The 26,118-nt window shown below is 37.1% G+C and overlaps 1 protein-coding gene across 17 annotated transcripts in view; it reads right to left on the bottom strand.

Annotated features, from left to right (window-relative positions):
- Positions 1-25,806, bottom strand: part of ALG13 (ALG13, UDP-N-acetylglucosaminyltransferase subunit) — an 83,095-nt gene extending 57,289 nt beyond the window's left edge. For 2 of the 17 annotated variants that reach the window (XM_025371996.1, XM_025371997.1), the window contains exons 1-3: positions 25,423-25,604; positions 24,427-24,589; positions 21,656-21,794 (exon numbers count right to left, since the gene is read on the bottom strand). In XM_025371996.1, the coding sequence (XP_025227781.1) occupies positions 21,656-21,794; positions 24,427-24,589; positions 25,423-25,503 (383 nt within the window). In that variant the 5' untranslated portion in view covers positions 25,504-25,604. Of the gene's footprint in view, positions 1-17,993; positions 18,880-20,585; positions 20,624-21,655; positions 21,795-24,420; positions 24,590-24,899; positions 25,066-25,295 lie in introns of those variants that run through there. The other 15 variants (XM_025371999.1, XM_025372002.1, XM_025372006.1 and 12 more) reach the window with 14 other exon arrangements.
- Between the last annotated feature and the right edge of the window lie 312 nt (positions 25,807-26,118).

Here is a 26,118-nt window from a genome sequence, read left to right as displayed (position 1 = left end):
TTTTTTTTTTTCTTTTTCTTCTTCTTTTTTTTTTTTTTTTTTTTTTGTATCTGTGGATCCAGTAGTAATCATGACTGCTCCCTCTAGGAAAAGGAGCAATATTTTATAATTTAGGAATGAAATAATATTTGACATGGTAAAAAAGTATAAATCTTGACTTCCTTAGCATGCCACTTTGAAATTACCTTAATTTCTTTTTTTTTTTTTTTTTTTTTTAATGGTCTCACTCTGTCACTCAGGCTGAAGTGCAAATGCAGTGCTGTGAATACAGCTGACTGCAGCCTCAACCTCCTGGGCTCAAACAATCCTCCTACCTCAGCCTCCCAAGTAGCTAAGACCACAGGTGCATACCACCACACCCAGCTAATTTTTGTATTTTCTGTAGAGTTGGGGTCTTGCCACATTGCCCAGCTGGTCTCAAACTCCTGGGTTAAAGCTATCCTCCCACCTCAGCTTCACAATGTGCTGGAATTACAGCCATAAGCCACCATGTCCAGCCACTAATTTATTTTGTAAAGAAACTGTCACACTGGAGAAGTGATGCCTTTTGCAAAAGTTCTGAAACACACTGTTTGGGAAGAGAGATTGCCATCTTTCGACAAGGTCACTAATTCACTGAGAAAAATTAATTAAGGGTTATAATTTGGCCAGGTGTGATGGCTCACACCTGTGATCCCAGCCCTTTGGGAGGGCGAGGAGGGCAGATCATGAGGTCAGGAGATCGAGACTATCCTGGCTAACATGGTGAAACCCCATCTCTACTAAAAATACAAAAAATTAGTTGGGTGTGGTGGGCACCTATAGTCCCAGCTACTCCGGAGGCTGAGGCAGGAGAATGGCGTGAGCTGAGATTGCGCCACTGCACTCCAGCCTGGGCAACAGAGCGAGACTCCATCTCAAAAAAAAGGATAATTTAAAAGTTAATTTGTTTCCAGCATATTGTACTTGTAGAGAAAAACACAAATGCTTCACACATCTGCTTTTTAAACTAAAAATAAGTATGATATATAAAACAATGCAATCTAAATGCTTCATTTTGAGGAAGGGAATGGGAGAAGGGAAAATGGGAGAGGGAGGGAGAGAATCAGAAAAGTAATAGAAAACTGAAAAAAGAAAAACATAAGTAGGGACAGGAAGACAAAAGGAGACAGAGCAAAAGAAAAAACACACAGGGAAGCACACAGAAGTAGATCCACACAAATATGGTCCATCGATTTTTGATAAAGGTGCAAAATCAGTTCAATAGCAAAAAGATAGCATTTTCATCAAGTGGTGCCAGAACAATTGACCATCCACATGCAAAAAAAGATCCTCAACCTATATCTCACATCTTGTACTATAATTAACTCAAAGTGGCATAAATGTAAAATAAAACTTCAAAATTTTTTAAAATAAAATATAGGAGAAAATCTTTAATATCCTGAATTAGGTAGTGAGTTCTCAGATACATAACAGGGAAAAAAAAATTAACTCGATTTTACCAAAATTTAAAACTTTTGCTCTGCAAATGACATTGTTAGAATGAAAACACAAGCCAAAACAGGGAGAAAATATTTTTACATCACATATCTAACCAGAAAAACTTTGTACTAAAATATGTGAAGAACTCTGAAAAGTCAACAATAAAAAAAATCCAATTTCTTAAATAGACAAAAGATTTGAATACACATTTCACCAAAGATACAAGAATGGCTAATGAGCACATAAAAAGATATTTGAAATCATCGATCGTTAGGAAAATGGAAATTAGAATCACAGTAAGACATCATTACATACCCACCAGGATAGCTATAATAAATAATACAAACAATAGCATTAACAAGGATTGGAGAAACTGGTCCTAAGAAGATGGAAGCAAAAACTGTATGATTCCAAAAGGAATATGATTCCATTTATAAGAAATATGCCAAAAGGGTAAATCTAGAGACAGAAAGCAGATGAAGTAGTTGCCCGGGGATGGAGTGAAAATAGGCACTGACTACAAATAAGCACAAATAATCTTTCTGGAATAACAAAAATCTACTAAAACTATTTTGTGGTGATATGTGTACAATTCTGTATATTCACTAAAAATTAAATTGTACTCTTAAAACTGGTAAATTTAACGGCTTTCAGGTATGTCACATACCATATAATTCACTCACCTAAAGCATACAATTCGATGGTTTGTTGTATAGAGTTGTGCATCCATCACCATAATCAACTTTAGAGCATTGTCTTTATCCCAAAAGGAAACTCTGCATCCTGTAGCTGTCAACCTCTAATCCCTCTACCCCACCAACCCCAGACAACCACTAATCTACTTTCTGAATCTATAGATTTCCCTATTCTGAACATTTCAAATAAATGGGATCATAAAATATGTGGTCTTATGTGACTCGCTTCTTTTACTTAGCATAAGGTTTTCAAAGTCCACCCATGTTGTAGCATGGTGCATCACTACATAGTTCAATCCACTGTATAAAATTTGTTCATCCATTCATTAGTTGATAGAAATTTGGGTTGTTTCCACTTTTGGGCTATTATGAATAGTATTTCCATAAATACTCACATGCAAGTTTTTGTTTTGACTTATGTTTTCAATTATTTTAGGCATAATACCTATGAGTGGAGTTACTGGATCATATGGTAACTCTATTTAACCTAATGTTAGGAACTGTCAAACTTTTTCAGAGCAACTGCACCATTTTACATTCTTACCAATAGTGTATGAGGGTTCAATTTTTCTCTAGATCCTTATCAACACTTGTTATTTTCCATCTTTTGATTATAGTCAACCTGGTGGGTGTGAAGTAGTATCTCACTGTGGTTTTGATTTGCATTTCCCCAGTGGCTAATGATATTGAGCATCTTTTCATCTGCTTATTGACCATTTGTATATCTTTAATGAGATACCACCACATACATCTTAGAATAACTAAAATAATTTTTTTAACTGACAATACCAAGTGTTGAAAAGGATATAGAACAACTGGAACTCTCTCATATGTTGCTAGTGGGAATGTAAAATAGTACAACCACTGTGGAAAACAGTTTAGCAGTTTCTTATAAAATTGAACAGAGTTACCATATGATCAAGCAATCCCACTTCTAGGTATCTACATAAGAGAAATGGTAACACAAAAACCTCTATGTGAATGTTCGTAGTAGCTTTATCCATAATCATGAACTCTCAAAACTGGAAACAATCTAAACATTTCTCAGCTGGTGAATGGACAAAAACTGTGGTACATTCAAACAAAAGAATACTTCCTAGGAATAGAAAATAATGAAATAATGATACATAAAAGAACATGTATCTCAAATGTAACATGTGAACAGAAAAAAGACAAGATTCAAAAGGCTACGCACTGTATGCCTGCATTTATATGACATATTGAAAAGGGCCAAAGGATAGGAAGGGAAAACAGATTAGCTTTTGTCAGTAGTTGGGGTTGAAGAGCTGATTACAAAGAGAAGGGATAAATGGTGGCACTGGAATTGTTCTGCATCTCGACTGTGGCAGTGGTTACATGATTATGCCTTTGTCAAAATTATAGAACTATATAACAGGCTAATTTTACTGTATTTAAATTTAACAGTTAAGTAAAACAAAAAAGCAGAAGAAATAGAGTTGAGGAGCTCACAGAATAGTCAACGACATTGGAAAGAAAAAATAAGAAAATTAGATTATCAATCTAGGAAAGCCAACATCTAACCAACAGGAAGCCCAAAATGAGATGAAGCAGAGGGAAAGAAATGATGATGATGATGATGATAATATAAAAAAATTCTAGCACTGTAGAACATGAGTATCCATATTGAAATTGAAAGGGCTCATGAAGTAGTCACAACAATGAAAGTAAAAAAGATCATCATCCCTGGACATAATAATAAAGTTTCTGAAGTCAGGGGAAAAAGAGAAGATCCTAAAGCTTTCAGAGAAGAAAAACAGTTTATACACAAAAGAACACAAATAAGAACACAATATACTTCTCAAAAAACTGGGATTCGGAAAACAATGAAGCTCCAGATTACAGAGGAAGTTATTTCCAACCTTTATTTCTATAGCAAACTATCAGATGAAAGAGTAAAACAAGGTGTTTTCAGAAAAAAAAAATTTAAAAATGTTGCCACCCTTTCTCAGAAAGCTACTGAAGATATGTGAAACCAAAATAAAGAATTTTCTTTCAAAGTCTGGGGGTGTCAGGGAGCAATCTTGGAGATAGGAGATTCAACACAAGAGAAAAGCAAAGAGAAATTACAGGATAAGGATGAAGGGGAAATCACAGGAAGACAGACACTCAGTAGGACTAGAAAATAAGTATTTCCAAAAACAGGATGGAGAACTCCAGTGTGGATATCTCGAAAAAGATAATAAAGGTTTAGATAACTCGATGTGTTTGAATATAACGAGAGATGTACACTTCTGTTGGAAAGTTTGGAGATGTTACTATTAAAAACTGAGAAAATGAGAAAATAACAAAATGAGATAAAACGAAGTTTTACAGGAAAGGAAACAAATCATTGAACACTACATGGCTCAGATGTGAATAATACTGTAGTTAAGCAGTCACGGCAATATCAACATTGAAAATGAATCTCACAGAACTGATAAAACTAAATTAGGAGGATGGGAAGGAAAATGGGGAAGAGAAAAAAGAAAAAGTCTGCTCTTTGGGACCTCATTACCCCTTTTTCAACAATGGACAGATAACCTAGACAGAAAATCAATAAGGAAACATCAGACTTGAATTATACTTTACACCAGATGGACCTAACAGACATATACAGAATATTCAATGCAACAGCAACAGAATACATATTCTTGCTATGCAGACATGGACCATTCTCCAGGAGAGATCATATTGTTAGGCTAAAAAACAAGTCTTAACAAATTTAAGGGAACTGAAATCATATCAAGTACCATTTCAGATCACAATGGCATGAAACTAGAAATCAGTAACAGAAAGAATCTTGAAAAATACACAAATATGTGGGAATTAGACAAAATGCTTCTGAACAAGTCAATGTGTCACAGAATAAATCAAAAAGGAAATTTAAAAAAAACCCTTGAGACAAATGAAAATGGAAACAATAAACAAAAACTTACGGGATGCAGCAAAAACAGTTCTAAGAGGGAAATTTATAGTGGTAAATGCCTACACTAAAAAGGAAGAAAGATCTCAAATAATCTAATTATACTTCAAGGAACTAGAAAAAGAAGAACAGCCTAAAGTTAGCAGAAAGAAGGAAACAAAGATCAGAGCATAAATAAATGAAAGAGACTAGAAAAACAATAGAAAAATAATAAACGAAACTAGAAGTTAGTTTCTTGAAAAGATAAACAAAATTGACCTACCCTTAGCTAGACTAGGAGAAAAAGACTCAAATCAGAAATGAAATAGGAGACATTACAACTGATATCAAAGAAATACAAACGATCACAAGAAACTACTATAAACAATTATATGCCAACAAATTGGATAGTCTAGAAGAAATGGATGAGTTCCTAGACACATACAATCTGCCAAGATTAAATCATGAAGAAATAGAAAATCTGAACAGACCAATAATGAGGAAGGAGATTGAATCAGTAATAAAAGTCTCCCACCAAAGTCCAAGACCCGATGGCTTCACTGCTGAATTCTACCAAACATTTAAAGAAGAACCAGTACCAATCCTTCTTAAGCTCTTTCAAAAAACTGAAAAAGAAGGAATATTTCTAAACTCATTTTACAAGACCAGTATTACCCTGATACCAAAGCCAGACAAGGACACCACAAAAATAGAAATTTACAGACCAATATCCCTGATGAACATAAATGCAAAAGTCCTCAACAAAACCCTAGCAAGCTAAATTCAACAACACACTAAAAGACTCATTCCCCATGATCAAGTGGGATTTATCCCTGGGCTGCAAGGAAGGTTCAATATATACAAATCAATAAATGTGATACACCACATTAACAGAGTGAATAAAAATCATGATCATTTAAATAGATGCAGAGAAAGCATCTGACAAGATTCAACACCCCTTCATAATGAAAAAACAAACAAAAAACTCTTGGCCGGGCACGGTGGTTCACACCTGTAATCCCAGCACTTTGGGAGGCCAAGGTGGGTGGATCACGAGGTCAGGAGTTTGAGACCAGCCTGGCCAATATGGTGAAATTGCCTCTCTACTAAAAAAAATAAATAAATAAATACAAAAATGAGCTGGGCATGGTGGCGGGCGCCTGTAATCCCAGCTACTCAGGAGGCTGAGGCAGGTTAATCGTTTGAACTTGAGAGGCGGAGAATGCAGTGAGCTGGTATCGTGCCATTGCACTCCAGCCTGGGTGACAGGACGAGACTCCGTCTCAAACAAACAAAAACCCTGTCAACAGATTAGGTATACAGGAAATGTATCTCAGTACAATAAACACCACATATGATAAACCCATAGCTATGACCATTTTCAAGGGTGAAAAATCGAAAGCTTTTCCTCTGAGATCAGCGACAAGACAAGGATGCCCCCTCTCACCACTTTTATTCAACAAATTGTAGCCAGAGCAATTAGGCAAGAGAAAGAAAACACATCCTACTAGAAAAGGAAGAACTGAAATTATCTTTATTTGCTGATAACATGCTCTTGTATATAGAAAAACCTAAAGACTACACACAAAAAAATGGTTAGAACTGATAAAAAAAAAAAAAAAAAGAGTAAAGTTGAAGGATACAAAATCAACATACAAAAAATCAGTAGTGTTTCTATGTTATCCAAAGAGAAAATTAAGACAACAATCCCATTTACAATAGCAACAAATACGTAGGTATAAATGTAACCAATGAGGTAAAAGACTGATATAACACTGAAAACTATAAAACACTCATGAAAAAAACTGAAAAAAAAAAACAAAAACCCACAAATAAATGGAACAATATCCCATGTTTATGGATTGGAAGAATATTGTGAAAATGTCCACACTACCAAAGTGATCCACAGATTCAATGCAATCTCTATCAAAATTCCAATGACATTTTTGCAGAAATAGAAGAAACAATCCTTAAATTTATATAGAACCACAGAAGATCCCAAATGGACAAAATAATCTTCAGTAAAAAGAACAAAGCTGGCAGCATCTCACTCCCTGGCTTCAAATCATATATAAAGTGAGTATAATCAAAACAGCATCATGCTGGTATAAAAACAGACACATCGGCCGGGCGCGGTGGCTCAAGCCTGTAATCCCAGCACTTTGGGAGGCCGAGACGGGCGGATCACGAGGTCAGGAGATCGAGACCATCCTGGCTAACACGGTGAAACCCCGTCTCTACTAAAAAATACAAAAAACTAGCCGGGCGAGGTGGCGGGCGCCTGTAGTCCCAGCTACTCGGGAGGCTGAGGCAGGAGAATAGCGTAAACCCGGGAGGCGGAGCTTGCAGTGAGCTGAGTTCCGGCCACTGCACTCCAGCCTGGGCGACAGAGCGAGACTCCGTCTCAAAAAAAAAAAAAAAAAAACAGACACATCAAAAAAAGGAACAGGATAGAAAGCCCAGAAAGAAATCTACACATTTATGGTCAATTTTCAACAAACGTATTAAGAATAATGCACAATGGGGAAAGGACAGTCTCGTCAATAAATGGTATTGGGAAAACTGACTATCCACGTGCAGAAGAATGAAGTTGGATCCTTTACATCATATTAAAAAATCAACTCAAAATGGATTGAAAACTTAAATATAAAACCTGAACCTGCAAAACTACTAGAAGAAAACATAGGGGAAAAGCTCCACAGTTCTTCGGGCAATGATTCTTTGAATATGACCCTGTAAGCACAGGTAACAAAAGCAAAAATAGACAAATGGTATGGCACCAAACTAAAAAGCTGCTGCTGCACAGCAAAGGAAACTATTAACAAAGTGATGAGACAACCCACAGAAATTGAGAAAATACCTGCAGACTATACATATAATAACGGGTTAACATCCAAAATATGTAAAGAAATCAAATAACTCAAAAAAAAAAAAAAAAAGAAACCTGTAAGGAAATCAAACAACTCAACAAGGCAAGAAAACAAGTAACCCAATTTAAAAATGGGCAAAGGAACTAAATGAACATTTCTCAAAAGACAATATAAAAATGGCAAACAAGTACATGAAAAAATGCTCAGCATCACTAATCATTAGAGAAACGCAAATCAAAACAATGAGATTACCTCACAACTGTTAGAATGGCTTTTATTTAAAATGATGAAAGATAAGTGTTGGCAAGGATGCAGAGAAAAGGAAACTGTTGTACATTGTTGGTGGGAATGTAAATTTGTACAGCCATTATAGAAAACAGTATGGAAGTTCCTCAAAACATTAAATAGAACTACCATATGATCTAGTAATTCTACTTCTGGATATATATCCCAAGGAAATAAAATCAGTATGTCAGGGGATACCTGCACTCCCATGTTCACTGCAGAATTATTCACAGTATCCAAGATAAGGAAACAACCTAAGTGTCCATCAGTGGATGAATGGATAAAGAAAATGTGGTACATATACAAAATGGAATGCTATTCAGTGTTTACAAAAAGGAAATTCTGTCATTTGTGACAACACAGATGAACCTAGAGGACATTATATGCTAAGTGAATAAGCCAGTCACAGAAAGACAAAGAGGGCAAGATTTACATACAGAATCTAAATAAGTTGAACTCATAGAAGTAGAGAGTTAGAATGATGATTACCAGAAGCTGCGGGGTGAGTGGGAAAAGAGAAAATGGGAGTTGTTGATCAAAGGGTACAAACTTCAGATAGAAGACAAGTTCTGGGATCTTTTGTACAGCAGAGTTGCCACGGTCAATAATAATATATTGTGTACTTCAAAATAAGAATTTCAAACGTCTCACCATAAAAAATGATAGGTAAGTGAGGTGGATATGTTAATTAGCTTGACATAATCATTCCACATTGTACACAAATAGCATAACATTACATTGTACCCTATAAATGTATATACAATCGTGACTTGTAAATTAAAAACATTAATTTTTGAAAGTCTCCTGTTCCATATAGGAAGCCTAAACTGATATTCAAATTTAAAAATCAAAACAAAGCCAGTTTAAGCATATTATTTATAAAACATAAAGTAATATGGTCACCTGTAAGAAGCAAGTAACAGAGATGGGAAGGAGTAAGACATACAATTGCTGTTCCTTGTTGTAAGCCTTGCAGAATTAACATTTTTAACTATTCACATGTATTACCTTAATTTTAAAAAGTAAATGTAAACATTTTATCATTAGTGAGCAAGAAACAATAGCATCATAAACTGGGAAAACAAGTAATTGGAATTTTACAGCTCCAAAGGACCTCTTATTTTACAGATGAAGAAACAGGTCTGAAATAGTTTTAAGACCTAAGTTTTCACATCCAATCAGCAACAGTACTGAAACTAAAACTATATAAAATCTCCTGATGTTTGCACAATTGCCATAAAGAGAATTACATACCAAGGCAGAAAATACATGAACAAAGGCCCAGAAGTGGTAAAGCAGAGGTTCCATTCTGCAGATTAGTAGAATAGAATATTTTAAAGAGACCTGTGGGTCGATGCTAGACTTTGTCTCGCATATAATAAAAAGCCACTTCAAGGTGTTTAATACTGCCCTTTGAAATATCGCACTTGAAATCCCAATTGGCTTTCTCCACAGCAAACTACTTTAGTCCTGTAAACCTCCAGAACAGTGGTTCTCAAGTGGAGGGCTTGTTAAAAGACTGCCTCTTGCCCAAGGGATTCTGAGGCAGGTCTGAGATGAATCACAAGAATTTGCATTTCTAACAAGTTCCCAGGTGATGATGATGATGCTGGTCCAGGGAATACACTTTGAAAACCACTGCTCTAGAACAATGTATTCCTAAAAAGAGAATTTCAAGGCCAAAATTACAGCAAACTTTGCATATTATAATCCTATCCTTGAGATTCACAGTGCCCATTAGCAACATTAAAGGTCCTAAGGAATGCTTACAGTAAATGCTTCACATTTTTGACCTAGCCTTTACCAAACACCTTTTTCCCTCCATAGATCACCTATCAATGTTTCAAAGTTTGAGAAACACTGCTCTAGAAATTTTTGTGACTTAAACCTAAGGTTGTTACAATAATACATAAGATACCGTATATTCAGTGTTTAGCACATTCGTGCTTAAATATGGATTGCTGTTAGCTGCTACCTGACAAAACATTCACCAAGTAATCATTCTTTGGTACAAGAAAAAAAAAAAAAAAAAAAAGGTAAGAACCAGAGCAATTTCACTGAAATTCTACTGGAAATGAAAGTTCTAACATGTGTCCATATCCTGTTTCCCCATCCCTAATGAAATTATTCCCTTTGACATCTAAGTATAATGGAAAGAAAATGATTGTCTTAAAAAGGATGTTTTAAGCACTGTACCTCTGGGCACAAATTAAAATAAATTGAAAAAATATTAAAGTAACTTTAAATAACATAGTTTACCTGTCATGAAATTGATGGGCTTTAATTTTATGACTACTTTTTATACTGAAATTTAGCTAGAATATATAATTTGTCCTTTTAATTGCTATATTTATTTCGCCACTGATCAAAAGAGGAAACTGTAGTGTGACATATAAATACTAATGATTTTAATTCTAAAATAACACTTCACGTTTCAACCAATTAAATGAGCTATATGTCTGGAATTATTTTTTAAAGCATACATTACCTGTGACACACAAGGTATAGTTGTAAATGTATATGACAAAATGCTATGAGTTATTAGTTTCTGAGAGGCAATATGGTATCATGAAAAGAATATTATGAACTTGGCTGTACCACTTTAAGTCTCAGTTTCCTCATCTGTAAAATAAAGTAGATGGGCTATATAATCTCTAGCACTCTTCCAAATGTAGGGAATTACTCTGTGATTCAACAGTGGATAACAGACTTTAGGTGGTCAAATTTGTAATCAATTTTAAAATATTGATAACACCTTCCTTTAAGTGGTCAAATTTGTGATAATATTAAAAATAGCTTTTGGGGTATTAGCCTATTATCTTGGCAAAAAGTGGGGATGACTGGCCCACATAAAAATGAATAAATCTGACATTACCACATAAACAGACCTAGATTTTTAAGGTAACAAACCCATGTATTAACACATAACAACTTGTAACAGAACCTACTGAAAAGCCAGTATGTTAAAAATTAGCTGTAAATAACTTCAATTATTTTTAGTACCAAATAACATGAAGCCAATTAAGGGAAATAACTCTACAGAACCTCTTTTTAGGGTCTTTCATTACTGAAAACATAATGGTAATGTTTTTTAAAAGTATATTTTAACAGAACCGTGGAACCACAGCCTATCAACTTTTCAGGGTGAACATTCAAGCAGAATTAGTAAAGCAAGATTTATGAAGGAAGGGAACACAATGGTTCTAAAACAAAGCGTGGCCTGGCAGCCCTGTTCAACCTCCTCAAGTTTTAGGAAGGAGAAAATAAAGGCAAGATAAAGAATGGATTTCCCAAAGAAGTGATCCTTGTTCGGAAATGCAAAATAAAATATTACCAAGAACCACTTGCTTTCATTTTCTTCTCTTCCCCATTTCCACCTGATAGCATGACAATACAGATTTTTTTAAAAAAGGAAAATACTACTTTGCTTTAAAATATATCACACTGGCACAGAAATACTGAGGGGATTTTTTTGAGACGGAGTTTCGCTCTTGTTGCCCACGCTGGAGTGCAATGGCGCAATCTCGGCTCACTGCAACCTCTGCCTCCCAGGTTCAAGCAATTCTCCTGCCTCAGCCTCCTGAGTATCTGGGATTACAGGCATGTGCCACCACGCCTGGCTAATTTTGTATTTTTAGTAGAGACGGGTTTCTCCATGTTGGTCAGGCTGGTCTCAAGCTCCCGACCTCAGCTGATCTGCCCGCGCTGGCCTCCCAAAATGCTGGGATTGTACAAGCATAAGCCCCCACGCCCAGCGGAGGGTTGTTTTTTGACTTAAAATACCTGCAGTGTCTGATCACTCTAGAGACAGGATTAGGGGAAGGAGGGAAAAAATCCAGAACATTTGAAGCACTGGAAAGACCCATTCACTTAAACTTCTAAATAAACTTAAATTATCTAACTATAACCCCAATTAGAAACTGAGTATAAGTTTAAATATGAAATTCAATGAAAAATCTGCTTTCTGAATCATTTAGGACTGTATTTTGCAAATTCTAAAAATAAATCTTAGTCCTACTTCTCAAAATGAAAACTAACCAAGAGAAAATGTGTTATTTCAACAGCATTTTTAATTTTTAAAACATGCCACACAACTAGGTTTATGTCTTAGAAATCACCTGAGAAGTTAGTTTTATTAATTCACAAACAGGAAAACTGAGATCCAGAAAACTACTAATTTAGGCTAGGGACTTAGGAATGTTTTTCACTACTAAATTTGGGGAGTGTATTATCCACTCACTTCACACTGGCAGTGGAGAATTGACCAGTATGTAATGCTGCACAAAAGGAGAAATGATCAATCAAAAAGATGTACTATAGGCGTCTCACAGACATCATTCCAAAAGTGACTATCAGGGTCCTGCAAACAAGTACTTTAGAAGCACACTTAACCATGAGTAAATACAATATTATATTGCCTTACTGGATTTCTTCACCAGTCTATTGTAGGATATTCTAAAATAATTACTACAAATAAAAAATTCCATGTAGTCCTTGTTATCTATTAGAAAAGGCACTACATAAGACATTATGGGTTACAGATACTGAGTTAATAGCATAAGAATATTAAGGTTAGTTTCAAAAATGTATTGGCTGGTATGCTTTAAACTTAACGAAAAAAGTATTGAATTTGTGTTACATTATAACTGGGAATTACTAAATTTAAACGTAATTAATCAAAAGGGTTTAATTACAAATGAGTCTAGGAGTTAACACCAAAATAATAATGAACAATGACCAAGAAATGAAGTTAACGAAGTTGCCTCAGCCTACGGATTCTTAACGTGGGGCCACAAGGTCCTGCAAACTTCCTGAAAGTCAATGCAAAATCATGTATATATAGAAGAAAAGCCATAGTTTTACAAAAAGTCATAGTTTTAAATTAAAGAGTTCCATGGCTGAAAGAAGCTTAAGAACCACTGCCTCAGAGAACAGGACTGCAGCCATCAAATAAAATCATGTTCAAAGCTATGATACAAGTGTCAATCAAAATAAGTAATTTTGGCCATGATATGGTAAAAAAATTTATAAGACAATGAAGATCTAGAAATACCAACATAGATAGTATATAACGGTATTAAAAGCCTGTCAAAATATTTTTCAAGACTCAGTATCAACATTAAGACGCATGTATTCTGGCCGGGCAAGGTGCCTCATGCCTGTAATCCCAGCACTTTGGGAGGCTGAGGCGGGTGGATCGCTTGAGGTCAGGAGTTCAAGACCAGCCTGGCCAACATGGCAAAACCCCGTCTCTACTAAAAATACAAAAATTAGCCAGATGTGGTGGCAGGTACCTGTAATCCCAGCTACTCAGGAGGATGAAATGCTTGAACCTGGGAAGTGGAGGTTGCAGTGAGCTGAGATAACGCCACTGCACTCTGGCCTGGGCAACAGAGCGAGATTCCATTAAAAAAAAAAAAAAAAAGCAGTATGTATTCTACATTCCTGTTTGAACCTAGCCAGATTTGTTTAGCCGCCTACAAAAAAAAAAAATAAGAATTAAAAACTATACAATACATAGAGCATTAATGTAGGGAATTAGCCATTAGCCATTTAATAAGTAATTAAACATCATTTGATGACTGGGCGCAGTGGCTCACGCCTGTAATCCCAGCACTTTGGGAGGCTGAGGCGGGCACATCACTTGAGCCCAGGAGTTCAAGACCAGCCTGGGCAACATGGCAAAACCCCATCTCTACAAAAAATAAGCCAGGTGTAGTGGCCCATGCCTGTGGTTCCAGCTACTCCAGAAGCTGAGGTGGGAGGGTCACTTGACCAGGGGAGGCAGAGGAGCTGCCACTGCACTCCAGCCTGGGTGACAGAGTGAGAGACCCTGTCTCAAAGAAAAAAAAAAAATCATTTGGTAATATCCTAAACCTCTATGTAAGCTTTTACTAGAAAACACTATAGTTACTGCTTTTTATATACCTGATTTTTAACATCATGTTTTGCCACAAATCCCCAACAGGTACCATTATTTGACAGACCCTTAAATACCATTGAGATATTGCATAGAATCAGCACTGTTATATTTGGTACGCTATTCTTACATGTGCTTGATCCTACAAACTTACCATACAATATGATGGTCACATCTTCTGAACAAGAGACTTACTAGATACTTTGCTGTCAAATCAAAGTCAGTATGAAATAAATGTGTGCAAGATGACAGTGTTTCCTAGAACAATACCTAATCCTAATCAAGGTAATCAAAAAAGAGTACTAAGTTACAAAAGTGACTTCATCATTTATGGAAAGCCTACTGTGTTTCAGGCAAAGAACTCAAAAATGAGTAAGACATAGGTCCTCCAGAGCACGAATCATGTCTTGGATCCTGCCGATACAAAAGGTAGATTCTCATTATGCATTTATATTAAAAGAGTCAATGATGAATACATGAGCTTTAGGTACTTAGGAAATAAAGCTGTGAGTACCTAGAAACCAATTAGACATAAGGGGTTGGAGACAGAGTTAAAGGCTAGAAGAATGACTAAATGATGATACCATTAATAAAGATAAGCACCTCAGAATGAAAAGAAATATTATTTCAGTTTGGGGCACACATTGACTTTGAGGTGCTTACAGAATTAACAGACAGACAGGACCAAAGGCAATTGGAAATACCATTTAGGAGTCCAAATCAGAGTTGGGAGATACAGATAAAGGAGTCAACAGTAGAAGCTGTGGGAATGATGAAAATTCCAAGAAAATAAATAAAGCAAGGACCAAAATGAAACTTTAAAATATAAATATTTAAGAAAAAAGAAAAAGATTTGTGAATAACTTTCAATCAGGTAAACCAATTGGAAGAGTTTCTCCACATGGATTCTACGAGTAGCCATCACTGTGGTTTTTTAAGTAACAGTGTAAAAATTCAAAAAGGTTATACACCTATGGCTAGCATACAATCCAAATTTCTTAGGAAAATCCTCTGATTTCAAATATTCTCTCCTACTGTCCCCATAAAGGATGGAAGTATACTGGAATTCTGTGTTCAAATTACAATTTCCACAACATCTCTTGGACCCTAAAATGGAATACAACTTTTTTCACATTATGTCATTTGTAGAATGACATAGGATTATTTAAAGATTAAATGAGTATATATGCATAAAGTGCTCCAAACAGTACCTGATACACAGAAAGCACTGTTAACCAAAATTATTTTTCACTCCCCACTCCCCAATAAAAATATGGTATTACGGTCAGGTGCAGTGGCTCACACCTGTAATCCCAGCACTTTTGGAGGCTGAGACGGGAGGATTAGCTGAGGTCAGGAGTTCGAGACCAGCCTGGCCAACGTGGTGAAACTCAGTCTCTACTAAAATGACAAAAATTAGCCCAGTGTGGTGGCACATGCCTGTAATCCCAACTACTCAGGAGGCGAAGGCAGGAGAATCACTTGAACCTGGGAGGTGGAGGTTGTAGTGAGCCAAGATCACGCCATTGCACTCCACCCTGGGTGACAGAGCGAGACTTGGTCTCTAAATAAATAAATAAATAAATGGTATCACATGTACAGCAGAAAATTGATCACCACATGGCTATCATGATGACCCTTTCCAAATCTTTCCCAAAAATTAATTTCAGATAATCTGTCCATATGTGTTATTTCTCAGACTATATGCAGGGTTTTGGTCATCTCCACAAATTTTACATTATGAACAAATCAGAGGAATTACGTGCTTATACCATAATAAAAGGCCAGGAAGAATATTTATATTACTACTAGTCATTACCTACTTTAGTCTTGGAAAACTCCTCAAACTAAATATTAAAGTGGCAAACAATCTTTTTGTATTGTCTTTTTTGTGCCTATATATGACTTGCCTTTAAAAGAATACAAAGTAAAGCCAGGCGCAGTGGCTCACGCCTGTAATCCCAGCACTTTGGGAGGCCGCGGCGGGCGGATTGCCTGAGCTCAGGAGTTTGCAACCAGCCTGGGCAACACAGTGGAACCCCGTCTCTACTAAAAAAGTAGAGGTCTAAGGTGTCCAAAATCAGATACTTGACGGTACTTGCAGATAATGACTACTTTTAAATGTTCCAGAACCCTATGTCAAATTCATTGGTTATACTATCTTACCAACAAATCCTTCAGGCTTTCTTTCCTCCCAAATTATAAGCATCTAAAATGCTTAATTCCCAAGGTCATCCCATAACATCACATCTCTTTTCATCTACTCCAACCCATAAATGTTCTATTAACTGTCTACCTCTTAATCTATCCATGGTGCAAATTTCCCAATACTGAACTCTCTCTTTCATTTCCTTGTCCCTGAAAATTTCAGTATCTGTAACAGAAAACTGCTAAATAAATTGCATTCCTCTTACTCATTAATATCAAGAACCTGCAGCTCTATCATGTAATGAAACCAAACAAACTGAGCAAACATTTCAAACAGACTTTTGGTTACCATTCTTTAATAAGGACTAATAAGATGTAAATGTGGTGATTAATTTAGCATGTTTCCTCCTGTAAAGCTGGTGGTTTAAAATATTCTTTAGATTATCTCCCAACTCCAAAGTCTACAATTATGTCTTAAAGTCTTAATTTATTCAATCTACTATCAATCCTACCCAGAGCATTTTCCTAAATTCCAAAAACTCAGAAATCACAGATTTCTAAGTCCTAGGTAAGGTTGTCATATGCCAAAGGAAAACCCAGTTAAGTGTGAAATTCCTAATAAATAACTTTCATAAACAAACAAACAAAACCTACCTTGCAAGGGATTCAAGTAACTAAAATGAATACTAGGCAAACCACTATAAAGAAACAAAAAGCTTACAACATATATTATATATGGTAGAAAGAGCAGGGGACTGGGAATCAAGGAGCTGCTCCTAGGGGCAGTTCTGCCAAAAGGTATTACTTTAAGCAAATGGCAAAATCTGAATATGATGGAATTGGACTAGATAATTTCAAGAATCCCTGCCAAATCAAAATGATTCTAAAGTCTCCTTTGACTTAAAAATCCAAATTGACACAAAATTCCACAAAAGCGTAGTCAGAGATGTTACTGCACACAATTGACAACAATGGCTTAAGCCTCTGCTAAATGAAATAATGGAATTTAGGTTATGCATTATTCTGGGAAAGTAGATAGCAAAGGATTTAGGGGCTGTATAGGCTTTTAGTTGTCTGATATTTGAGTAGACCTTGCCTTTCATTTGTTTCTCTTTAATTCTTCATCATAAACTATAAACTAAGTGACCAACATAAACTTTGAGTCACAATTTTCTCAAATGAGAAAAACATATTTATGAGGGCCCAGAAAACACTAAAGATTCTCTCCCTGGATTTGAATAGGACCTTTCCTAAAACATTAGTATAACACCGATATGCAATTATGATTATGGTGCTGTGAATTCTCAACCAGATTACTCACTTTTTAGATTATTCTCAGCAAAATTTTAATCCAAGTTGGCTTCCTCCTGCTACCCAGAGTATTTCTTTGTCACCACCTTCTACCACTAGTAAGCATTTTTTAAATATTAGCCTAAATAAAACACAATCAGAAAAATAAACCTATAAAAACATAAAATGCATTCCAAATAAAATGTTTGGAACATTTAGCATTTTGGGATAATATGATGGAATGGAAGGGAGGTCTTCATAGTGAATGTTCTATTTTGATAGATAAACTATATCTAAACACTGTACCAGAGAGCTATGGACACTTAAGGATAATCTATTGTAAAGGTCTTGAGACCACACACTCTGATCAAAGAACTTCATAATGTATCTTGCTCAAGTTAAGTCAATTTTAAAACCATATATTTAAGCCATTATATGCATCAGTTTATTGTTCATTCATAAAACTAATTTCATAAGCACATAAATTATAAATTTGTTACAGTTAATGTTTCATTACCACCGTGAGAGGGGATCCTTAAAAAACAATAGTAAGTCCTATTGGTATAAATCCTTTTTGATTGTTCTTCTCAAACCAGTAAAGTTTTGACATTAGGCACGATTCTTTTAACACTTTGTATATATGTTTTAGAAAAAAAAAGTGAACATATCCACTCCACTGTGTTCTTTAGGAAAAAAGTAGCTTTTCCCAGTACAAGAGATCAACTAACTTGATAGTCTTTTCATTTCACAGAGCGTAATCCATCATTTTTTAAATTTGGTTCCTTAGATTATAAAGCTAAAGATGCTAACTCTTATGTAAAATTTTTTTTAAGTTGTTACTGTTTCATTTTTTATTCTAAGGAACATCAAACTACATTTATAATCTTTGTGAAAGTTTTCAAATCTCATTCATTTTCATGATTCCAATTCCACTTGAGATTCTAGGAGAAAATCTGTGAATGCTTACTACATACTGAAGATTAGAAAAAATCTAGAAAGTTTACTAAACTGCAATTAGGATTTGGACCCAATGCAAATGTGCACACCATAAAATTTCCTATACATTCTATAGATGTAGGAAGTTTATTAATTATATTATTTTGTAAATATATATATTATGTATTTAATTTGATTTAATCACATTCCATAGGTTGAATTTGGGGGTTGCTTTTAAAGTGTTGAGAGTTTAGTGTTTATTTTTGTAATCCAACAACTTTATCCAAAAATGCAGAAAATTTTTCTGGCTGGCCAGGAGGATAACATTTCAGTGTTGATAAGTCCATTGACTGTAACAGCCCAGGAAGCGTGCTAAAACAAAAGAAGAAAAATATTAGGCAACATGGGAGAAAATTCCATACTTTACCTGCTGCCCACTGATGACTGAATCTAACTTCCAAGAATATAGTGGTACTTCTAAGAACTGCACATGCGAATTTGTATATATTTTAATATTATAAGTATACATACTAGGATTATTAAAGCAATACAAAGAGTACTATAAAATGTCAATATAAATTCAGCAGATACCTTATCTCCTATGTCAACTATTTCAGAAATATTTCATGAAAAATGTCTTCACATGGCTTTGTAATACTTCTCAGGACTGGGCATATTTAAACTGAAGCACAATTCATTCATGAAAACAAAATTTAAAAACTGAAACAAAAAATAATAGCTGCTAGACAAGATAATAAGCTGGGGAAACTACTAGACCACGCATGAAGATTGTGAAATAATCTTTGCCAGTAATTTACTATCATGACTTCATATATAATTAAACAATATACCACACCGCCATGTATGCTAGAAATAAGCTTTTAAACATAGAACTATTACTTCAGAAATTTATTTAAACCAATCGCTTAAATTAGAACATACATACCACCCCCCAGCCTAGGTTTGGGGAAAATAAATGATTTACCGAAAATGAAAATATAATCAATTACTGGCTGGACGCGGTGGCTCATGCCTGTTATCCCAGCACTTTGGGAGGCCGAGGCAGGCAGATCACCTAAGGTCAGGAGTTTGAGATCAGCCTGACCAACAGAGAAACCCCATCTCTACTAAAAATACAAAATTAGGCCGGGCATGGTGGCACATGCCTGTAATCCTGGCTACTCAGGAGAATCGCTTGAAGGCGGGAGGTGGAGGTTGCGGCGAGGCGAGATTGCACCATTGCACTCCAGCCTGGGCAACAAGAGCGAAATTCAAAAAAAAAAAAAGGAAAAGAAAAGAAAATATAACCAATTATTGACTTACTGCTTACTACTTTTATGTGACTTTCTTGAAATTAATATAGAAAAAAAGCCATTTAAAACTGTAAAAAAAATAAAAGAAAAGAAATTGGAGACTTGTACAGTTTCCTTCCTTTTCAGCATGAGTAAAAAATCAGGATATGTTTATGAAATCAATGTTTCCTTTTAATGTGCTAACATAAAATCAAAGCTGATTTAACATTTAGAATGAAAATACTAATTAAAAGTATCTGGAAAAAATTGACTTGTATAAATCAGTTAGGAAATTAAGTTTATTCCTCTTTAATCCAGCTTCTCTCCTGACTCACTAAATAGTTCAAGACTGGCTTCTATATTACACAGCTACCCTGACATTCCCTCTTCTCCAACATTATAGTGATAATGACACCAACAATTTTACTCCTGAAATAATCAATGAATCTTCCTCCTCTCAATAAGAACAGGAGTCTTTGTCTGTTTTGTTCACTGATGTATACCAAGTGCCTAGAACAATGCCTGGCACATAGAAGGTACTCAATAAATATTTAATGAATGAATAAGTATTTACTGAGTGCCTAAGAGACAGAAGCAGTAAAACTAAAAGAAAAGCTTATGCTCTAGCCAGTTTCTTCTCAGGTTTTTTATTTTAAAATTAATTTCATTTTACTATAACGTAAATAAACATATATATACACATATATAGTAATTCTATGAGGCATTTACTTCTTGAAACATCAAACTAGGATAGGTTTTAAAGTCAAACAATTGGGAATTACTGACCTGGCCCTTTGGCAAGCTTCTAGTGTCTCAAAGAAGAACTAATAGAAAACAAACAAGCAATTTTCTTCATCCTTCTATTACGATGATCAGCTCCTGTTGAATTCTAATATACTTGTAGAAAATAATACTCCTTACCATAATTTCTCTGCTTAAAACACTTCAATGGCTTCTCAATAAACATCAATAAAATCAGAACTCTTACATAAGCTACACCCACCCAGCTTCATCTTCTATTATATTGCTATATTGCTCACTATGCTCTGGCAACACTAATCTTCCCTCTGTTCCTCAAGCACACCAAGCTCCAAGTTCATTCCTTACTTAGGCTTTTGCACTTGCTGTTCCTTCTGCCTCTAAATCTTCATATGATTGGCTCTTCCTTGTATTTCGAGTCTAAGATCAAAATGTTAGGTACTCTGCCAAGCCTTCTCTGACAATTCTAATCAGTCTTCACCCCAGTTACCCCATCACCCTGTCTTAGTTTCTTCATAGTACATTTCACCATGTGAAATACCTTGATCATTTGTGAACTTGTTTACTATCAATTTTCCACGACCAGAATGTAAGCACCATGAGAACAGGGACTTTATCTCATGTTTACTACTGTATCCACAGCACCTAAAACAGTGTCTTTTATATATTCGGTGTAACTGATTAAATGAAAGAGTAAACATAATTTACGGATTCTAGTGGATTTACTATAAGCAAAACTTTTAACTAAAATAAGCAAATGTCTTCCTTGAATAATGAAAATCTAAATAATGAACTCAAAATTTAGAACTCCAAAATTAGTGTCTCAGAGACATGCGCGTCTAAACACACACACACACTCTCTCTCAGATATTCACATATGCAAAGAAACAGCCACAGATACACATAGAAATACAACACAGAGATTGCAAAGTGGGAGACAAACAAATGGGAGTGTTTTAGAGCTGAGAAAATCAAAAAGTTTGGTAAGTGGGAGAAGGTAAGAGGCAGAAGAGACAGATGAGGTAGGTAGGTGGATAAGAGGAACAGCAAGGGACGAATTAAAGCAAAAGATCAAAAATAACCAGTCTCTAGTATACCTGCAGGTACAATAAAAGAGATGACCCTCTTTGTGTAGCTGCTTTGCCAGTTCCAGCTGATGATTGTTCATCAACTTTTCGTTTATGACCACTACGAGTGGCTTTCCTTTTTCCAGAGCCTCCAAACAGCTTCCTGCACCTACAAATATAAATTAAATTTGTTTAACACAATTTAAAATAAGTTAAGGTCCCCACGAAGTTTTATAGCTAGAACTCAAAAGTTAAAAAACTTAAGTTGACAGAACTACAAGCTAGGTCTTTCAATTATACATTCAAAATGACAAGAGTATAGTTATCAGTTGCTCCCTAATAAAAAGTGTTAGAAACTTTATTTGAAAAATACATTATTTTATCACTGATGATGACATTATGGCCTATGATTCAGTGCTATGCTACTTGCTCTCTAGTACCAATGACCCTCGACTTATGATGGGGTATAACCGCATCATAAGTTGAAAACAGGCTGGGTGCAGTGGCTGATGCCTACAATCCCAACGCTTTGGGAGGCCGAGGTGGGAGGATCGCTTGAGCCCAGGAGTTCAAGACCACTCTCAGCAACATAGAGAGACCCTGTCTCTGCTAAAAAAGAAAAAGAAAAAGAAAAAGAATTAATAAGGCATGGTGGCTGTGGTCCCAGCTACTGGGGAGCCTGAGGCAGGAGGGCTGCTTGAGCCCAAGAGTTAGAGCTTGCAGTGAGCTATGATTGCACCACTGTACCCCATCCTGGGTGACAGAGAACCCACCTCAAAAAAAGGGAAAAAAAAAAAGCGGTTGAAAATATTCTAAGTAGAAAATGCATTTAATACACCTAACCCACCACACATGACAGCTTAGCCTAGCCTACCTTAAACGTGCTCAGAACACACTTATATTAGCCTGTGGTTGGGCAAAATCATCGAACACAAAATCTATTTTATGATAAAGTGTTGAATATCTCATGCCATTTATTGAATACTGCAAGTGTAAAACAGAATGGTTGTATGGGTACTCGCAGAGCAGTTTCTACTGAATGCGTATGTGTATTGCTTTCACACCACCATAAAGTTGAAAAACTAAGTGAAACCATTGTACGTTGGGCCATCTGGAGTATGCTTTGGGCATGGCCTTCAATGCAGATAAGATCGAGGTTTCACATACTGTATGTGAAATTATATTTCATTTCTATTCAACCCCAGGTAGAAAAGCAAGCCTACAATAGAGACAGGCAGGCATCAATAACGAAAAACCTTGACCACTTTGTATGGGTTTACATGTGAAGTGCTATCCCAGAAACAGTCAAGAATGGATTTCCATAAATATGCAAATATAAAATATTAGGATCAATTAAATTCTGAAATGTAAAATCATCTAGCTATTTTAAATGAGAGCAAAGAGATTGATACGTGAATAGATAAATCCTTTTTGGGTATCTTACGCTAGGGTGGTTAGTTAAGAACATTAACTCCGGAGGGGCACAGTGGCTCATGCCTATAATCCTAGCATTTTGGGAGGCCAAGGCGGGTGGATCGCCCCAGCTCAGGAGTTTGAGACGAGCCTGGGCAACACGGTGAAACCCCGTCTCTAATAAATACAAAAAAAAAAAAAAAAAAATTAGCCGGGCGTGGTAGTGTGCGCCTGTAATCCCAGCTACTCGTGAGGCTGAGACAGGAGAATCGCTTGAACCTGGGAGGTGGAGGTTGCAGTGAGGCGAGATAGCGCCATTGCACTCCAGCCTGGGCAACAGAGCGAAACTCTATCTCCAAAAAAAAAAAAAAAAAAAGGAAAAGAAAAGAAAAAAAGAACATAAACTCCAGCACCAGATTGTTATCTGTCCACCACTTCCTGGCTGGACAAATTACTTAACCACTCTTGTGCCTCAGTTTCCTCGTGTAAAATGGAGATACTAACAGTACTTAGTTCACAGGATTGTTTAAAAGAGTAAAGTTAATATACACAAAGCATTCAGAGCAGTGCCAAAGGCTGTTACCTCCTAGGAGATACATTTTTTAATCACCAATCTTTTGGTAATGTCTATTTCTAAAGACTTTTCTCTCCTCAAACTAGACTTAAAAAAATCATAAATAAAAATAAACCTTCTTTAACAAGTCAAAACTGCATTGCTCCCCAAAAGCAGTTCTTCTGAATGCACTAAAAGTCTAATTAAGTAGCCCATCAGGGCGGTCCTCTGAAGAGGAAACAATTTACTCAGTATGTAGCTGTTACTATTTTTGACTGGATTCATTTCACTCACATTCAACAGAAGTGTAAACAATCTTACAATTCCACTTACTCCATGACCAATCCAACCAATCAGCAGGCAGAACACTCCTTTAACTAAGCCCAAGTACTAATGTCAAGTTGACAATTTATTACACTTCACCGGGTGAATTATTTTGCCCCTCAGTGTTTAGGGTTTTTTATTGTAAAGATGGGCTACAGTGATTAATTTCCCATTCTTCTCTCACCCCAAAATACTAAGTTCTCTCCAATAAAGTTCTCAATTATCATATTCAAATAAGTTGTGTATTCAAAAAGGGCTACAGTGAGTTCAGCTAGCGATTTTATTTTACCTCGAAAAGGTTCAAGTGTCAGTTCCTTATTGGAGGGAGAGCATCAGGATAAAAAGCTAATGGATGCTGGGCTTAATACCTAGATGATGCACGGTACACGTTTACCTTTGTTAACAAACCCGCACATCCTGCATATGTGCCCCAGAATACCCCAGAACTTAAAAAAAAAAAAAAAAAATTAAAATTAAAAGACCCAACCCTGAGATTCTAAGGCACCTTTACCTGCGTGACTAATAACAAGATCTGCTTTCTGGATGTCTTCTTTCAAGGAATCCTTGTACCTGTAAACATCCAGAGTAAACGACTCAGTACTGAAGGGTTCAGGTACCACCGTTCCTCTACCAATTTGCAGGATAAGTCGGTTGTAACCGAGGCTCTCGATTTTCTGAAAGAGGAAATCAGAACACGAGGGCCTTTTAAACTGGCTATGTAAAACAGAGCAGGAACCACCATCACTACTCAAGTTTGACGTTAAGACCGGAGCACGGCCGCCAAAGAGCCTACCTGTGGCCAATTTCACTTAGTTTTCAAAACTAACGTATTCTCCGGTCCGGGGCCCGACGAGGAACCTCCCGAGCACTCGTGAATCTAAGCGACCCAGCTCGCAGAGTCCCGCGAAAGCCACAGCAGGAAAAGACTTTGGAAAAGGAGTCGCAAACTCGGGGGGAACCCAGGGACTACCCGTTCTGCCTCACTTGCTGAACTGCGAGAACCGGGAGCCCTGAGGGGACCACGCGCGCTGAGGGGAACCGCGCGGGCTCCGGTCAAGCGCTGAGGGGAAGGAGCCGGGCTCTGAGGCGAGCTCGGCTGACTGAGACGCCGGCGCCGACGCGCGGTCCACAGGGGGGCTGAGGAGAAACTGCCTAGCCCGGTGGAAAACCCGGGCTTGGAGGGGCGGAGCCGTTGGAAGGAGGGGCGGAGGACGCGGAGGCGGAGAATACAGCGCGGGGGAAGCCCGGGAAAGGAGCCGAAGAAATGAGGGAAAGGAACGGCCTGGGTAAATGGGAAGAGGAAACATGCGACCCCGAGTAGCCGGGTAGCCGAAGGGCCCCGCCGGGCGTAGGCAGCAGCCAGCTAAGGGGCAGCGGCACCTGTGGTAGAGTTGCGGGGGTTTCTTTCCGAGCGTGACGGTCAGGCAAGGCTACCGCGGCTGGCTTAGTAAGGCCGGAGACGGCGGGTGGCGAGCCAAGCCGCCGCCTGCTCGCCTCCCTCACTCACTTGCAGACTGTCGGGCGCCGACACACACGCAATGAGGTCGTCAAAGCTGGTGGTCCCTACGGTAACAAACACGCACTTCATGGCGCGGGTTCCTCAAGCCCTGATCGCAAGGGCCGGATGTGACGCAACTGAGGCCACGCACGTTGCAGCGGCTGCCTTCTGTGAGGGAGGCGGAAATCCGTAATGGCCGCCAGGGGGCGGAGGGGCCCCGGGCTGTGTCACCGGTTGGGTGGGGCAAAAGTCTATTGGTGGCCTAGGTGCCAGCCACTCTTCTAAGCCCCTTTATGTGTAGGAGCCAGCTCCTGAGACCCCTCACTATAAGGGAATGGGGAATTGCCAAATGTAATTAACTTTTTCAAAACTGGTGGGTAAAAAAACACCATACCCTAAGTATTGTGTTGGTGTCATTGCGTGGGTACCACAATCTTTTAATGACAGACAAGTTTGAGATTTTTTTGTTTGCTGCCAAGTTTTGTCAAGATACATTTAAGAGATGGTTTTACTTCGAGTTGGCTAAGGGAATATCAGAAATAAAAGTGCCTTGCCAGGCACAGTGGCTGTAATCCCAAGCTACTGGGAAGAATTGCTTGAGCCCAGGAGTTTAAGACTAGCCTGGGCAACATAGCAAAACCCTTGTCTCTTAAAAATATTATTTTTTAGGCCAGGTGCCAATGGTCAAGTATGTAATCCCAGCAT

This window comes from Theropithecus gelada, chromosome X (genome assembly GCF_003255815.1).
Source record: "Theropithecus gelada isolate Dixy chromosome X, Tgel_1.0, whole genome shotgun sequence".
NCBI lineage: Eukaryota > Metazoa > Chordata > Mammalia > Primates > Cercopithecidae > Theropithecus > Theropithecus gelada.
The sequence above is the reverse complement of the archived record's forward strand: the minus strand, read 5'-3'. Positions and strand labels throughout refer to the sequence as shown.